Here is a 14,253-nt window from a genome sequence, read left to right on the forward strand (position 1 = left end):
GCTTGATAAGCCCAACTAGCCCGGATAATCATAGCCCTGCAAGTACTAGACTTATCTAAACCAACCCTTAATTATCCTGCTGCCTTGTGTGGGTTACCTTAAGAATGAAGTTTTCCTTCATGCAATCACCATAGAAACACTGCAGGGATCATCTACAGTACTATTTATATTATGCTGTAGGGTGATGACATTCAGAAATATGTATAAATCCATATTACATACCAATTAGTTATTATTTTACAAAATATAGTATAAAGTTCAATTTGATTTATGGGTTCATTTTCACTCTGTTAGACAACTAGACATCAGTTTCCATAACACTGCATTTTCTATAAATGCATTTCAGTAGTGTTGGCCTGCACAACAAAATCTTAATTGTTATGCTAATACCACAACACTTCTAAGGTCTCGTTGCATTCGGTTTTAAAAGTACATATTGCCATCAGGGCATGTTGCTGAGTTTGCAGTTTAAAAGGAAAATGGGCAGAAAAAGCAACACATGAAGTGTTATGGGGTAATGAGTGTTTTAGATTTAAGGATAATGCATGATAATACGACATCCAAACTACATTCCATACCAAGCTTAGCTCACCTGGCTTCTTGTAGCTGACATAGATGTAGAGGCCCATGACTATGACATTGGTGAACAGGGCAGCCCACCAATTGATGACGAACATAACCACGCAGCATAGCACAGCCCCAGCCAAGGACACCCACATGTTGTAGTACTTAAAGCTGGGACGCCATCCTAGAGTAGGGTTGGGGAGTGACACAATTGAACATCCACAAGCGTAATTAAAAGCACTTAACACGGACCATATAGCTCAGCCTGGAGCTTCCAAGGCCATTTTAGAACCACGAAGGCTAACACTGTACACACTGAGTTTCTATGGACGAGAACTATTTCAACAGTGGCATCACATCAAGGGGCATAGGTTGTAACCAAAAGTCTATAATAATTCAAGTTAACAAAATACAATACTTGAAAATAACTTACAAACTAAAGTTTTGTATGTATACGTTACATTTTGCATCCTTGCATTGTTTTAAGTTGAATTACTGAGTAATTAAATGAAGGCTTAATACAGCTTAATGACTTATTAGAACAGCATGGATATGTACTTGGATTAAAACAATGAGTTAGAACACATTATATATTTTTTTAGTCATTTAGCAGATATATAGTGTTACATCCACTACAGGATAAATTGCTTCATTGGGTTCTAAATAAGACTAGACAGATTTTAGTAAACAATGGGATACCGTTTGGTTGTGCATTATTACACAATGACAAAAACTACCAAAACCACTGGACATAAAGGGTACAAAGGAGTGACGCCATTTTTGCCCCATGCAAGTTTTTAAGTGTGCATGTGGGACAGGAAAACTAGGCTCTAGGTGGCCATAAAACACCGGGATGGAAACAGCCAGTTTGATTTTCCAGAGGCAAACAGCCAACAGTGTATTTTGACCTCCTTCCATTGAATCATGTACCCTTTAAGTCCATGTAATTGAATAAGCTGCTGCAGAAAAAGCCAGAATTGGATTGAGAATCTGTACCTGGTGTTCTTCAAGAGCTTTGGTATTAAGGGAAAAAATATATATTTATACAAATTCTGCCATGAGATACCACAGAGGATTTGAAATGCTAAATACAATACATTTTAAATATTTCACTTGTAAAATAAAATTAATAATTGTAATAAAATGTATTAGGTTTTTTTTTCAAATGCTTACACACAAATTCCTTTTCACACAATTTCTGAAACCTGACACTCAAACACACCTCAAATCTGCAAAACCATACGCACATTTTGGGCCTTTGACTCTGTTTTCAATTTCATATAACACTTTTTGCAAAACACAACACACAATTCTCCACGTAACACACAAAATTCTAACAGGAAGCATCTTGATTTCCTTTTTTAAACACAACCAATCAAAATGGCACACAAATTCATCAGTGCCTCACACTAACTCCTCACGTGCAAACACTTTTCTCAACACCAACCAATCATGGCTTTAGAATAGTCCTAGAAATAGTCTAATTTGAGTTGATTGGGATTGAGTGGTGGGTATAAATTTTAACCTTACTGTAGAAATGATAACAGGTGTGTAACAATCTACTGTAATGTACTAATGTACACATAATAGCTGTTCCAGCACAACACACGGTATACTATACACAAACAAATATTTTAGCATCCATTGACTGCAATGCACTGCATGATTGGTCACAGTCGTGGATTATTGTATCATACTGTGCAACAGTACAGTGACTGTAAGAAGACATTCTGACAATATTGTAGAAAATAGTATATATTACTGTATGCTACAGTTCATGGCACACACACACTTCCGTAATCACCTATTTATAAAATTAGGTTTGGTTTCTGTCCTACTACACTTTCTTTTGTACTATGTAATACTGTATTCACAAACACATACAGTAAAAAAAAATGTTTGGTTTCAATCTTGTTTTCATGTTTACCATGAATTTATCATCATCTCTGCCTTCAAATTTAGTCTTGTACAGAAATGTACATAGGAGCTCATGAAAGAAAATCTTTAGGTTTTGAATAACTGTTTCTTATATACTAGTGTAATAATTGGACCAATACGCTGTTCCTATTGGTCCAGAAGACGTTCTCAAAAGTTAATAAATCCGTTTACATACCTCCTGAAAGTTCGCAGAGGTAAATAAACGTTTTTACGGACCTAGCAACAAGCGGTTGCCTTGGAGATGTAGCCATTGACCTTAACAACGTTGCATCTGCTCGGCAACAAAGTATCCTAAAAAGCCCCCCAAAAAACTAAAACAACCAAATATGGTTTTAGCACAGGTCCGCAAAAGCCCCGCAATCGCGTCCCGTTTTAAAGAAATATCTGAAGCAGACAGAAGACGAATTGATGTTGTTGATATGTTGCGTTGGAGATGTAGTGACGTCACCAGTGCAAGTGCAGCTGATTGCTCTGACAACATTGCGTCTGCTCCAGATTCGACGTGTTTGATTTGGGATCTTCCCACGTATTGTTGTAGTGTATAAGAAACTAAATGTTTACAGCAAACGCTTTGTCGCCTCGATTTGTTAAAACGTTTGTAAACCTCGACCTACGGTCTCGGTTAACAAACGTTTTAACAAATCTTGGTTTACGAAGGTGTTTGCAGACCTGTCGAGGAGTAAACATTTGCATTGTATATGATATATCCAAAAATAAGTAATATAATGGTAAAAGTGTTTGCAACGAGACAAATGTTTGCTTTTGAGACATTGAAGATGACCCACCATGAAACAACCCAACTATGTGACAAACAGGACAACATTGTATGAGACCTCCATTTGACTGACAGACCAACTAAGAGACAGCATCTGTCACTGCTAGAAGGAAGTAAACAGCATCAATCTTAGTAATGGTAGCACAATGTGATAATAAACAGCAATGTACTGTCATGACAATGCTGCCCTAGACATTCAGGCTGAGCCTTTGGTAATTTGAACTCCAAAACAATCACATCAGTAAAAGGAGGGATGCTAATGTAGCATATATACTAGTTGAATTGGATCCTACTGTGCATGATTCTTTACTGGTGCAACAACAATTAATTCTCAGAAGAGTTTGTTACACTTAGCCTAACTGTTTAGACCACACTTGTCAATTATCTTCAGAAGCAAAACAGTCCTAATCTTTATAAGCCTCATTAGTTTTTATAAATAATAAAGTATTTCCGTATATGACATGTTCCCAGAACTCGGCATACCAGTATCTCCTTTATCTGAAATTATATGAAGTATTTAAAGATAAGACCCCATGCAGCACATACCACTACAGACATGCATAATAAGCCAGTCCAATTCACTAAGAATGACAGTGGAGACTGGGCAACCTTCCACTACAGTGTCAAAATGGTTTGTACGCAAGGTCATTTGCCAACTCCAGCACAGCTCTACAAGACTATACTTGGTTTTAGGGAAAATATGATTGCAGTTAGATCTACATTGCGTAGAGTATTTAGGTAGAACTAGAACCATCTTAATCCTTCCCCACCACTCACCCCCCAAACTTTTCCATGTGCTTATCCTCTATAGTGGTCTTGAATTGACTTGTGAACCCTCGCACATAAGCCTGTTGAAGTAGTTTGAAGAGACCTTAGAGGACTCTGGTATGTGCTGGAAATAATTGCTGTGGAGGTTCAATCATCTCCTATCACATCTGCTATTTAAGCGGATAAGTCTTCCAATCTTGTATTTGTGTCATTATATCAGTGGCCTTAACAGGCTTCTTGAGCTTCCACCCTTTCTGCAAGCAAAGAACTTACATTAGAACAGCAAAGTGAAGTTGTTGTGCCGTGGCCTTACCTGGAGAGTTGGCCAGAGATGCGTGGAATACTGAGAAATTGATTAGGGCGTAGGAGGCCAGGAAGAAGTTGGAGATTATGGGAGCAATAACGTTCAACTGAGCTATGGAGGAAAAATAAATAAATTAAGAGCATTTTACAATAAAACATAACACCATACATAGTTTTACACAAGTGTGGGCAAACTTGGTTAAAATGTATGTTACTGTAAAATGTATGTTACTGTAAAACATGTCTAATATTTTAAGCAAGTTAACTTTGTTTAATCTTTTACAGTATTAAAATAACAGAAAAGGGAAAGGGCCCAAAGCCAAAGTTTGGGCATCCTGCATGGTCAGTACTCAGTAGAACCCCCTTTGGCAAGTAACACAGCTTGTAAACAATTATTATAACCAGCTAAGTCTTTCAATTCTTGTTTGGGGGATTTTCACCCATTCTACCTTGCAAAAGGCTTCAAGTTCTGTGAGATTCTTGGGCCATTTTGCAAGCACTGGTCTTCGAGGTCTACCCACAGATTTTCAATTATGTTTAGGTTTGGGGACTGTGAGGGCTATGGCAAAACCTTCAGCTTGCACCTCTTGAGGTAGTCCATTATGGATTTGTAGGTGTGTTTAGGATCATCATCCTGTTGCAGAAGGTATCCTCTTTTCATATTCAACTTTTTTACAGACTGTGTGATGTTTGCTTCCAGAATTTTCTGGAATTTCATTGAAGCCATTCTTCCCTCTACCTGTGAAAAGTACCCTGTGCCGCTGGCTGCAACACAAGCCCAAAGTATGATCGATCCGACCTCTGTGCTTAACAGTTGGACATGTGTTCTTTTCATAACATTCAGCACCCTTTTTTACACTCAAACATACTTTTGCTCATTGCGGCCCAAAAGTTATATTTTAACTTCATCAGTCCACAGGACTTGTTTCCAAAATGTATCTGGCTTGTTTAGATGCTCCTTTGCAAACTTCTGAAGCTGAGCTTTGTGGTGAGGACACATGAAAGGTTATTTTCTGATAACTCTTCCATGAAGGTCATATTTGTACATGTGTCGCTGCACAGTAGAACAGTGCACCACCACTCCAGTCTGCTGTTTTCCTGACGGTGAAGTGGGGGTTTTGATTTGCCTTTCTAGCAATCTTAAAGCAGTTCTCTCTGAAAGGTGTCTTGGGCCGAATCCCAATACTCTGTCTTACCCCTACCCCTTACCCCTAGCCCTTAGTTTTGCGCGTTCCCTTGAGAGCAAGTAGAGTCCCAATACTCTTTTTGATCGAGGGCTAGGGCTAAGACGAAGGGGTATACACCCCTTAAAACCAAGTGAGCTCGGGAGCTTACTTGAAACCTAGGGGTATGTGAATACTGCACTACCTGCAACAATGGCAGACAGATCATCCAGAGTCCCATAAATGTAATATTTTCGGCTTCAATAATTGCTTAAAAAAATTATGACAGTCTTGTTTTGTGCTCTACACAGTCCTGTACATATGTATTTGCAACCATGTTCTTAATTGAAACGTTTTAAAAAATCGCTAGTTTGATACGCTAACGTTAAAGTGCTGATTTGAACAACAGTCCCGCATTTCTCTGATTAGCCTTGAATGGACTCCATGCATGTCTACAGTTTTAATTAAACTCCATTAGCAGCGAATTTCATTTGATATCAGTGCATAACACTGCTTGCTTTGGAGACATCGATACGTAACCGTAACCAAGTGGTGACTCATTTCATAGGGCTATGTAGCCCTTACCCTTCAGTTTCGAGACACAAGGGCTAGGGGTAAACTAAGGGCTAGGGGTAGGGGTAAGACAGAGTATTGGGATTTGGCCTTGGTCTTCCAGACCTCAACTGTTCCTGTTAACTGCCATTTCTTAATTACATTATGAAGTGAAGAAATGGCTACCTATAGCCTTCTCCTGCTTTGTGAGCATCAATTATTTTCATTTTTAGAGTGCTAGGCAGCTGCTTAGAGGAGCCCATTGCTACTGATTGTTGGACAAGGTATGAGGAGTCAGAGTATTTATAAAGATTTGAATCACCTGGCCTTTCCTATAGATGATTGTGAACAAGCCATAATACTAACAAGCTAATTAAGGTCTGAGACCTTGGTAAAAGTTATGAGAGCTCAAATATGTTATAGGCCCAAACCTTTGCGTGGTGCTCCTATTTTCTTTCACTCAAATTGTACAAAACAAAAATCTATACTCACTTAACTATTCACAGTAACAGAAATGTTGACCAGGGATGCCCAAAGTTTTGCATAAAACTTTAAAGCTCTCTAGGTTGCGATTCGATTTATGCATCTTCCTGAATAGTATCTAGGGATAACATTTCAGTATGTGCTCCAAGTCAACAACAACTGTGAGTCATCGTAATATACAAACCGATGAGGATGAAGGCCAGAGCAATGCAGAAGGTCAGGATGTAGCCTCGCAGCGGCTCGTTGTTCTTGCCGTAGCCCTTGGCAAACATGCTCAAGCCAGGGTAGATGTTATCTTTGCATAGAGCCTGGAGGGGTGAAGAAATACACTTAAACCAACGTTTTATTGAAGTTTAAGATGAAAGATGCTCACCATGAGACAAGGACCAAAAAGTTTTCCCCAACCAGTGTGTTGAAAGGCCAATATCATAAAAGGTAAGTTACCTGGAACACTTTGGGAGCGCTGACCAGAGAAGCCAGGGCAGAGGAGAGAGTGGCAGAGAAGATTCCAGCGGTTATGACTGGGCCAAAACCAGACACAACACTCATGACCTAACAAAACATTTGAAAGCAACAAATTATTGAGTATTCAGCCATATCAAATTTGCTAACCATCCCACCTTCACAAATCTCTAACGCTCTATCACCATTTGTACCAGATGCTCCATTCACTTCTCCTTGCAGCCCACACACACCCACGGCTCCCGACATACCTGGAAGTCATTCTGCAGTCCATACCGGCACGTGGAGACCTCTTCACCATTCTTGCAGGAGGAAAAGTCAAAGCCAAATTTGCAGGCTGCGTCGGTGCAGTTGGCCATGAACTGTGAACTAACTGTGTCGTTTATACTTCCTGTGGCGTCTCTGACGATGCAGGAACCTGGCAATAGACAACAAAACCTCATCCTAACTGTACTGTTTATTGTTGCTTCTTTTCTCACAATCTGATTTCCTGTTTTAATACAGCACCCTGCAATTATTCTCACCACACACCTGTAGAAACAGCAACACCAAGATAGACGATTCCTGTTATTAGAATGGCCAGGAGTGTTCCTTTAGGAATGGCCAGTTGTGGATCCTAAAACAAAAGTCCCAAGTCCAGAATGACCACAAATGATAACATTCATATTTTGAGCAAACTAATTAGGTGAGTATTTGCATCTTACTGAAAGATCTCCTGATATGTTGGCACCAGCCAAAATACCAGTGGCTGCTGGGAAGAAGATGGAAAAGACGGAAAAGAATGTCTCGCCTCGGAAGTCCGGACCCATGTTCTCTAACATGATTGAGCCTGGAAAAAAAGGTGAAAATGAAGAGACACGTAAAAAGAGACAGCTAATTCACTTATGCCTCAAGGTGATCAAGTGTGCTGTGCACAACAAATCAGTCAGTGAGCAATTAAATTGATTAATTCAATTACCGTCATTTTCGGACTACAAGCCGCGCCTTTTTTCCCCATTTTTCGACCCTGCAGCTTATATAACGGTGCGGCTAATCTATGGATTTTTACAGCTAACGGCCACTAAGATATCAGTAAATTTTCGCTTAAAAAAAATATAAATATTCAAAGATGTGCACGCTTTTTCAAGGTTTTTCAAAAATAGCCAAAGTTAAGTGGTTAAATGATTGTGACGCTATTAACTAATTTTGCTGGGGAACCCCTAGGACTCCCTCAAGGACCACTGGTTGAAAACCACTGCTGTAGATCACTGCCGGTATGTGCGCTGGGAGCGCACCGTTTAAGTTTGAAAGTTGAAAAGTTTGTGTGTCTGAAACGCTATGTGATACAGTACAGTTTACACAGCACAGTATATGTTCTGTAGCTACTATTGCACTAAGGCCCTGTCCACACTAGCCCGGGTAAATACAAATACGCGTATTCGAATTGAAAACGATCTTTGTCTACACTAGCGTTTTCATATCGTTTTCCAAATGTTTGCCATCCACAGTAACACGGGTATACATGACAATTGTTAGCATGGTTACGCCACTCCTGCCCCTCCCTCCCGCTACGCTGCTCTGTTTACATACTCCTCGGGCAATACTATTTGGTGTTGTAAAATTGTCCCACGAGCTAGCTGTTCAGCCAGGTCTCACCCAGAATCGCCGCTCTATGTTGTGGTTTAAACCGTCTTCTCTGCCTTGTCCCCCTATCGTTCAGGCACACAGAGTACAACGCTCGCCTTCTGCGTAGGAGTAACGCGTATCTATTAAGTGATAATACTTGTACCTGAAGTACACTAACTAAACTGGTAAATAAATTATAGAGATGGAGCAGCATATTTCTTTCACTTTCCATGTTCATCTTGACATTATAGCTATAGAGCGCAAGCTACCCCCAATGCCATGGCAACTGAACGTCATCATATCTTAAAAGCTCCGTGGACCCCGTCCACAGTACTACGCGAACCCGGCGTTTTCAAATGTCTCCGGCTAGGGGAGCGTATTCGAAAAGCTCCATTTTCAGTGTCCCAATACGCCGTATTAGTGTGGACGGGAGGTGCAAACGCAGACATATGTATGCGTTTCTAAATTTACCTGGGCTAGTGTGGACGGGGCCTAAATGGTAACACTTGAATACGTTATGCAAATATGTAATGTTTGTCGAAATGTTAATAAATGGGAGCTTCCTAAAGCAGCCATCTCTTTCCCGACAATCCCCTCTTTGCACAAACCCTTACACATGGTAATTAAACATTAAAACACCTGCGGCTTATAGTCCAGTGCGGCTTATATATGTACACATCATTCAATTTAGCTGCTGCGGCTTATATTCAGGTGCGCCTTATAGTCCGAAAATTACGGTACATTTACATTTAGTCATTTAGCAGACGCTCTTATCCAGAGCGACTTACAGTAAGTACAGGGACATTCTCCCCAAGGCATGTAGGGTCCGGGAATCAAACCAACAACCTTCTGATTAATAGCCCGACTATACCTGAGCGGTTAGGGAGTCGGGCTATTAATCAGAAGGTTGTTGGTTCGATTCCCGGCCATGCAAAACGACGTTGTATCCTTGGGCAAGGCACTTCACCCTACTTGCCTTGGGGAGAATGTGCCTGTACTTACTGTAAGTCGGATAAGAGCATCTGCTAAATGACTAAATGTAAATGTAAAACATTTCAGAAGAAACGACTGGAAGAGGTGGGCATTGACTTCATATTCTGTAACGTCTATTCACAAAGGAATGTAGAGAATGTTTGAACCGATGCAAAATGTACTATACATTTTTATAAACCGACCTTTGACTATCAGTCATGGCATTGTCAATTGTCTGTTGTCTTACCATCATATCCAAAGAATCCCATAGCTTCTTTAGACTTTACGGGGATGAAAGAACCGATGAAGTAGTTGAAGATGGCTGTTATCAGAACTATCAGCAGGAAGATCTGAGCCTATAAAAACATAACTGTTTAGATTGAATTGATCTTTGCCTCCTAAACCCAAGCAAAAAAGATCTCTGGGAGGAATTGGACTTCTTTAGGGTCAATTTGACAAGGTCTCAACAGTAAACCCCTTCCTTTAGTACTGAAAGCACAACTTGATGCTTTGACTTACCTTAGCCTCCCACTCCATCCCTGCGACAGAGATACCCAGGAGAAGGATAACTGTGATGGTGCCAATGATTCGGACGTCATTGAGCTCATCTGTCATGATGGCATCAACACCCTTTGATATTTTGTGGGGATACAGTAACGTTAGTGGACAGGCATCTCTAACTCAATTGGTGACATTCATAGTTATAACTACAAATATTTCATTTCAAAAACATTAAAAAAATATGTCATATATCTTCAGTTAATAAAGCCATCACCTTAGTTTGGAGGTAAAAAGCGAACTAACGAGTGCAAAACCATTTTCTTTACATGTATAATATGTAAAATATTACAATTTAGATTTTTCTATTAAGTCCAAATCAATTTGGTCACAATGAGGTTTGCAGTTGACACCGATGGCATTCTTCTGTTATCTAAGTACAGAGAAACTACATCCAGCTACAACAAGGAAGTAACAAAGGCTAGGTGGGTGTTGGGGGGCTGAACCTTGGTATAAGTAGCCTACTTCACCTTGAAGGAGTAGAATCATGATAAACTTTGCATTAGTAGGCTCAAAAAAATGTATTAAGGGTAAAGTAACTAACTGTAAACCAGACTACTACTGAAGGAGTAAACATCACCAAGCCAATTAGAGACAGAAAACATCTTAATTTCCTAAATAAATACATAAAAACTAATTGGCAAAATGTGTCAACAACTTACTGCAAGCAGCTCCACAACAGTTTCGGCAAAGCCAACCACGTACATGGCAACGGCCACTGCATTGGCAAAAGCAAAGATCAGACCGATGGATCCGCCGAACTCTGGGCCCAAACTTCGCGATATTAAATAATATGCCCCTCCTGGAAACAGAAATTTTACAGGAGTATTAAAAAGGAGTGGGGCTTACTGATTTTCTACAACAGTAAATATACACAAGAGTGCAGTGTAGCACACATATACAGGAGCTCTAAACAAATCAAGTGGATAGAACTCCTCCAGACTTTGAGCAGAATTAATTGACATAGCCTGTAATCGCCCATTTGCCTGAGCAATTCTTCTTTGATCCCACTTTATGAGATCTCTGCTAACAAAACTGGAGAACATCTCAAGAGCTCGTCAAGAACACAAGTGAGCTCAAGCTTAAATGCTTCAGCAAAAAGTGTAATTGTTTGCGGATAGGTCAAAGAATAAATAAGAGATAGTGCTTGAGGCTTGAGTATTCTTTTCCTGGCTTAATATGTCTGGCAACACTTTACATCAATTTTACGTTAACTTCAAAAAAAATTGTGGGGATCCATCCATTTTTTTTGGAAGAGGAAGTTGAAGGTTACATTACCAAAACAAGATCAATGATAATTCACTTTCCCCTTGAAAGCCCATTCTCCCCGATAACAACTTTCACAAGTCTAATAACTTGTTCCACCAAAACGCAAAGTGTAACTACATAAGAGTCCCTATATAACAGCAATGTTGTTACTATAGGTACTGCTATATAGTTGCATAATACTAAATGTAACCTTAATGTAAAGTGTCACCTCTACCACTAGCTTAAGTTCCTTACTAATTAAATGATTTCATTACTTTAACAATACATTTTCATATGAGGAGGGATTTGCACTATAAATATCTGAAATTCCTGGTACAAACGGTTTTATTGCATCATACTTCACAAACTTTGTTGAAGGTGCATTTACAGACTGGATTGAACTTTCACTGTAGAAGAGAGCAATTTAATTCATTTATATTATAGCAAGAGAAAGGTTTTAGTTTGAGTAAATTGATTATAAAGTGAGATTAAAGTCTCTGAACATCAATTATTCTTTCAAATAAAATGATTGGTAGAGGAGCTGATGTTTAAACAAGACAGTGTGCATTGCTTTGGTTCCTGTGCTGTTCCAGTCAAAACAATAGCCACAATATGGAGCCTCCCTTGCTGTTTGCAACTGAAAACAATCCTGCAGTTGTAGACGTGACACTACAAGAATAGAGTGGTCGACAGGAATATTAGGTAATGGCTGAAAATACAAATACTTCTTACTATAGTGTGATTTCATCCTTTTTTCCTCACCAGGACATTTTAAACAAAATTGAATACTTTGTTTTCGCCCTCGCCCATGTCCAGGGAGAACGTCCTGATATCCATTTCAGACCTCCCTGCCAGAGCTGACTGCTCTCAGTCACTTGAGGAAGGGCCGCTACAATCTAGAAACACACTATTGAATTTCCCTTCATGCTGCGACAACTGGGGGCAATGTGGGGCCAGTGTTTTTCTACTCCTTTCATTTGAGTCAAAATGAATCAGGTGAGGTCTTGAGGTGTCAAGGGATAATACAACTTCAGTTATTTGGATGGGAGAAGAATATTACATCCAGCTGGTAAAAATCATACCTGTAGAGGCTACAGACTTCCATTTCAAAACAAGCAACTGCAAATGTATGGTGAGAAGATCAATACTCAATATACTAAAGACATGAATATATTAGGTCTAACTAGGGGTGGACCGGATGAACTTGGCCTGCAATAAGGATTTTGACTATACCGTGCAAACCGCAAGAGCCTTCCAGAAATAAGATTTGTCACAGCCCTATTCACAACAGGGGCCTAATGTACGAAGGCACGTAGGCCTACGCATGAAAATGGGTGTAGAAACATGTGTATCGGTGTTTCTACAGAGTTTCAGATTTATGAAAAAACACGTGGAGAACCATTCATTGTTCACAATGGGTTAATTGAGAAGTCTAAATAAAAAAATAAATTAAACAAGACAAAATATGGGCGTTTCAACAACCACGCAAGGTCAAATATGGGAGTTGACGGGGACAACAAGCTCGTTCATGAACGCACAACCGCAAGTTAAGTGGAATCTAGGAAGACAAATGTAAGATATCGGTCGCGTACGCAGTATTCATAAATCTGAGAAAAACGTTACATATGGAGTTCTCGTTCTCCATATGCAAAGCCTACTTTCCCGCTTTACCTACTGAAATAACCCATCCACTTTAAATATTGTCTTTTTCTTAGTTAGCTAGCCAGAATTTCATCAGTAAAAGTCTTGGATTTTTTGTATCGCACATCAATAATATTGTTCCTTTGCCTGTTTTCGGCTTGCTATATATCCATATCGTTTTGGCTCAAGAGAGCCATCTTAGTGCAGCTCAGTCAACTCAACATGGCCGTGAATTGACAGCTAAGAGAGCAAAACTGGCAGCAAATATTTTTTTGCAGCATTGCACTCCATTAAAAAGGACACCTGCAAAATATGAACTTTGCCGAGTGCACAGTTCTCGAGATAATCATGGGAAACTCACTGCCCTAAATATTCATTCAAAAAAAATTGACTGCAAGCAGACACAGATTACTGGCATTATCAGAGAGATTGTTGCCGCTAATGTCAGACCCATGACATAAGAATTGCCCTTAACCTGTCTACACACAAATGACAATGTAGTGAAGCAAATGCACTTCATTAAATTAAATAGTTGTCATCATTTTGCACAGGCTAACCATATATTGTATTTACATTTATTCATTTAGCAGACACTTTTATCCAAAGCGACTTCCAAGAGAGCTTTACAAAGTGCATAGGTCACTGATCATAACAACAAGATAGCCACAAATGACCCAAAGGTTCATAACGAACCATCGTTGTGTTTACCCAATACAAAAACAAATAAAAATAATTTTCTTTTAACCTTCGCAATGTGGGGGGTCTGAGACAGCCCAACGGTTAAAAGAAAATGCTTCACTTTGTTTTTGTATGCGGTAAAGTTGTCGCAATACGACGGTGGGTCACAATGACTGATGGGTCAGAATGACCCGAAGATAACACAAGGGTTAAGGCATTTCAAAGCACCGAAACCTACCGCTACTTCTCATCAGGATCCATTCATGATCCCAAAATGTTTCATTCTGGAGATGAAGAAAATGTTCTTGCTCATAGGAAGGGTCAGTGGCAGCCTGTTCATCAAGCAATATTAACATTACACAAATAGCAAATATCACTGAACTGAATTGCTATCAGATTCTGTTGTAATATCAGTCACATCAGGACACCAAATGAAAAAGTATTTTAGCATACTAACGCCACTCCAACAAGTAGCAACATAACATAATTCAACCATATAACTGTAGCTGAGGGTTTTATATGCTAAACTTAGGTTTGGGCTTT

At 39.5% G+C, this 14,253-nt stretch overlaps 1 protein-coding gene across 1 annotated transcript in view; it reads right to left on the minus strand.

Moving 5' to 3' along the window:
- Window positions 1-14,253, minus strand: part of slc12a2 (solute carrier family 12 member 2) — a 59,217-nt gene that overhangs the window by 16,509 nt on the left and 28,455 nt on the right. Inside the window, exons 5-14 of the mRNA XM_067258527.1 lie at window positions 10,806-10,945; window positions 10,105-10,215; window positions 9,833-9,941; window positions 7,713-7,837; window positions 7,540-7,624; window positions 7,260-7,426; window positions 6,991-7,098; window positions 6,731-6,854; window positions 4,359-4,460; window positions 593-748 (exon numbers count right to left, since the gene is read on the minus strand). Coding sequence (XP_067114628.1) covers window positions 593-748; window positions 4,359-4,460; window positions 6,731-6,854; window positions 6,991-7,098; window positions 7,260-7,426; window positions 7,540-7,624; window positions 7,713-7,837; window positions 9,833-9,941; window positions 10,105-10,215; window positions 10,806-10,945 — 1,227 coding nt within the window. The remainder of the gene's footprint in view (window positions 1-592; window positions 749-4,358; window positions 4,461-6,730; window positions 6,855-6,990; window positions 7,099-7,259; window positions 7,427-7,539; window positions 7,625-7,712; window positions 7,838-9,832; window positions 9,942-10,104; window positions 10,216-10,805; window positions 10,946-14,253) is intronic.

The sequence above is a fragment of the Osmerus mordax genome, chromosome 20 (assembly GCF_038355195.1).
Source record: "Osmerus mordax isolate fOsmMor3 chromosome 20, fOsmMor3.pri, whole genome shotgun sequence".
NCBI classification, from domain to species: domain Eukaryota; kingdom Metazoa; phylum Chordata; class Actinopteri; order Osmeriformes; family Osmeridae; genus Osmerus; species Osmerus mordax.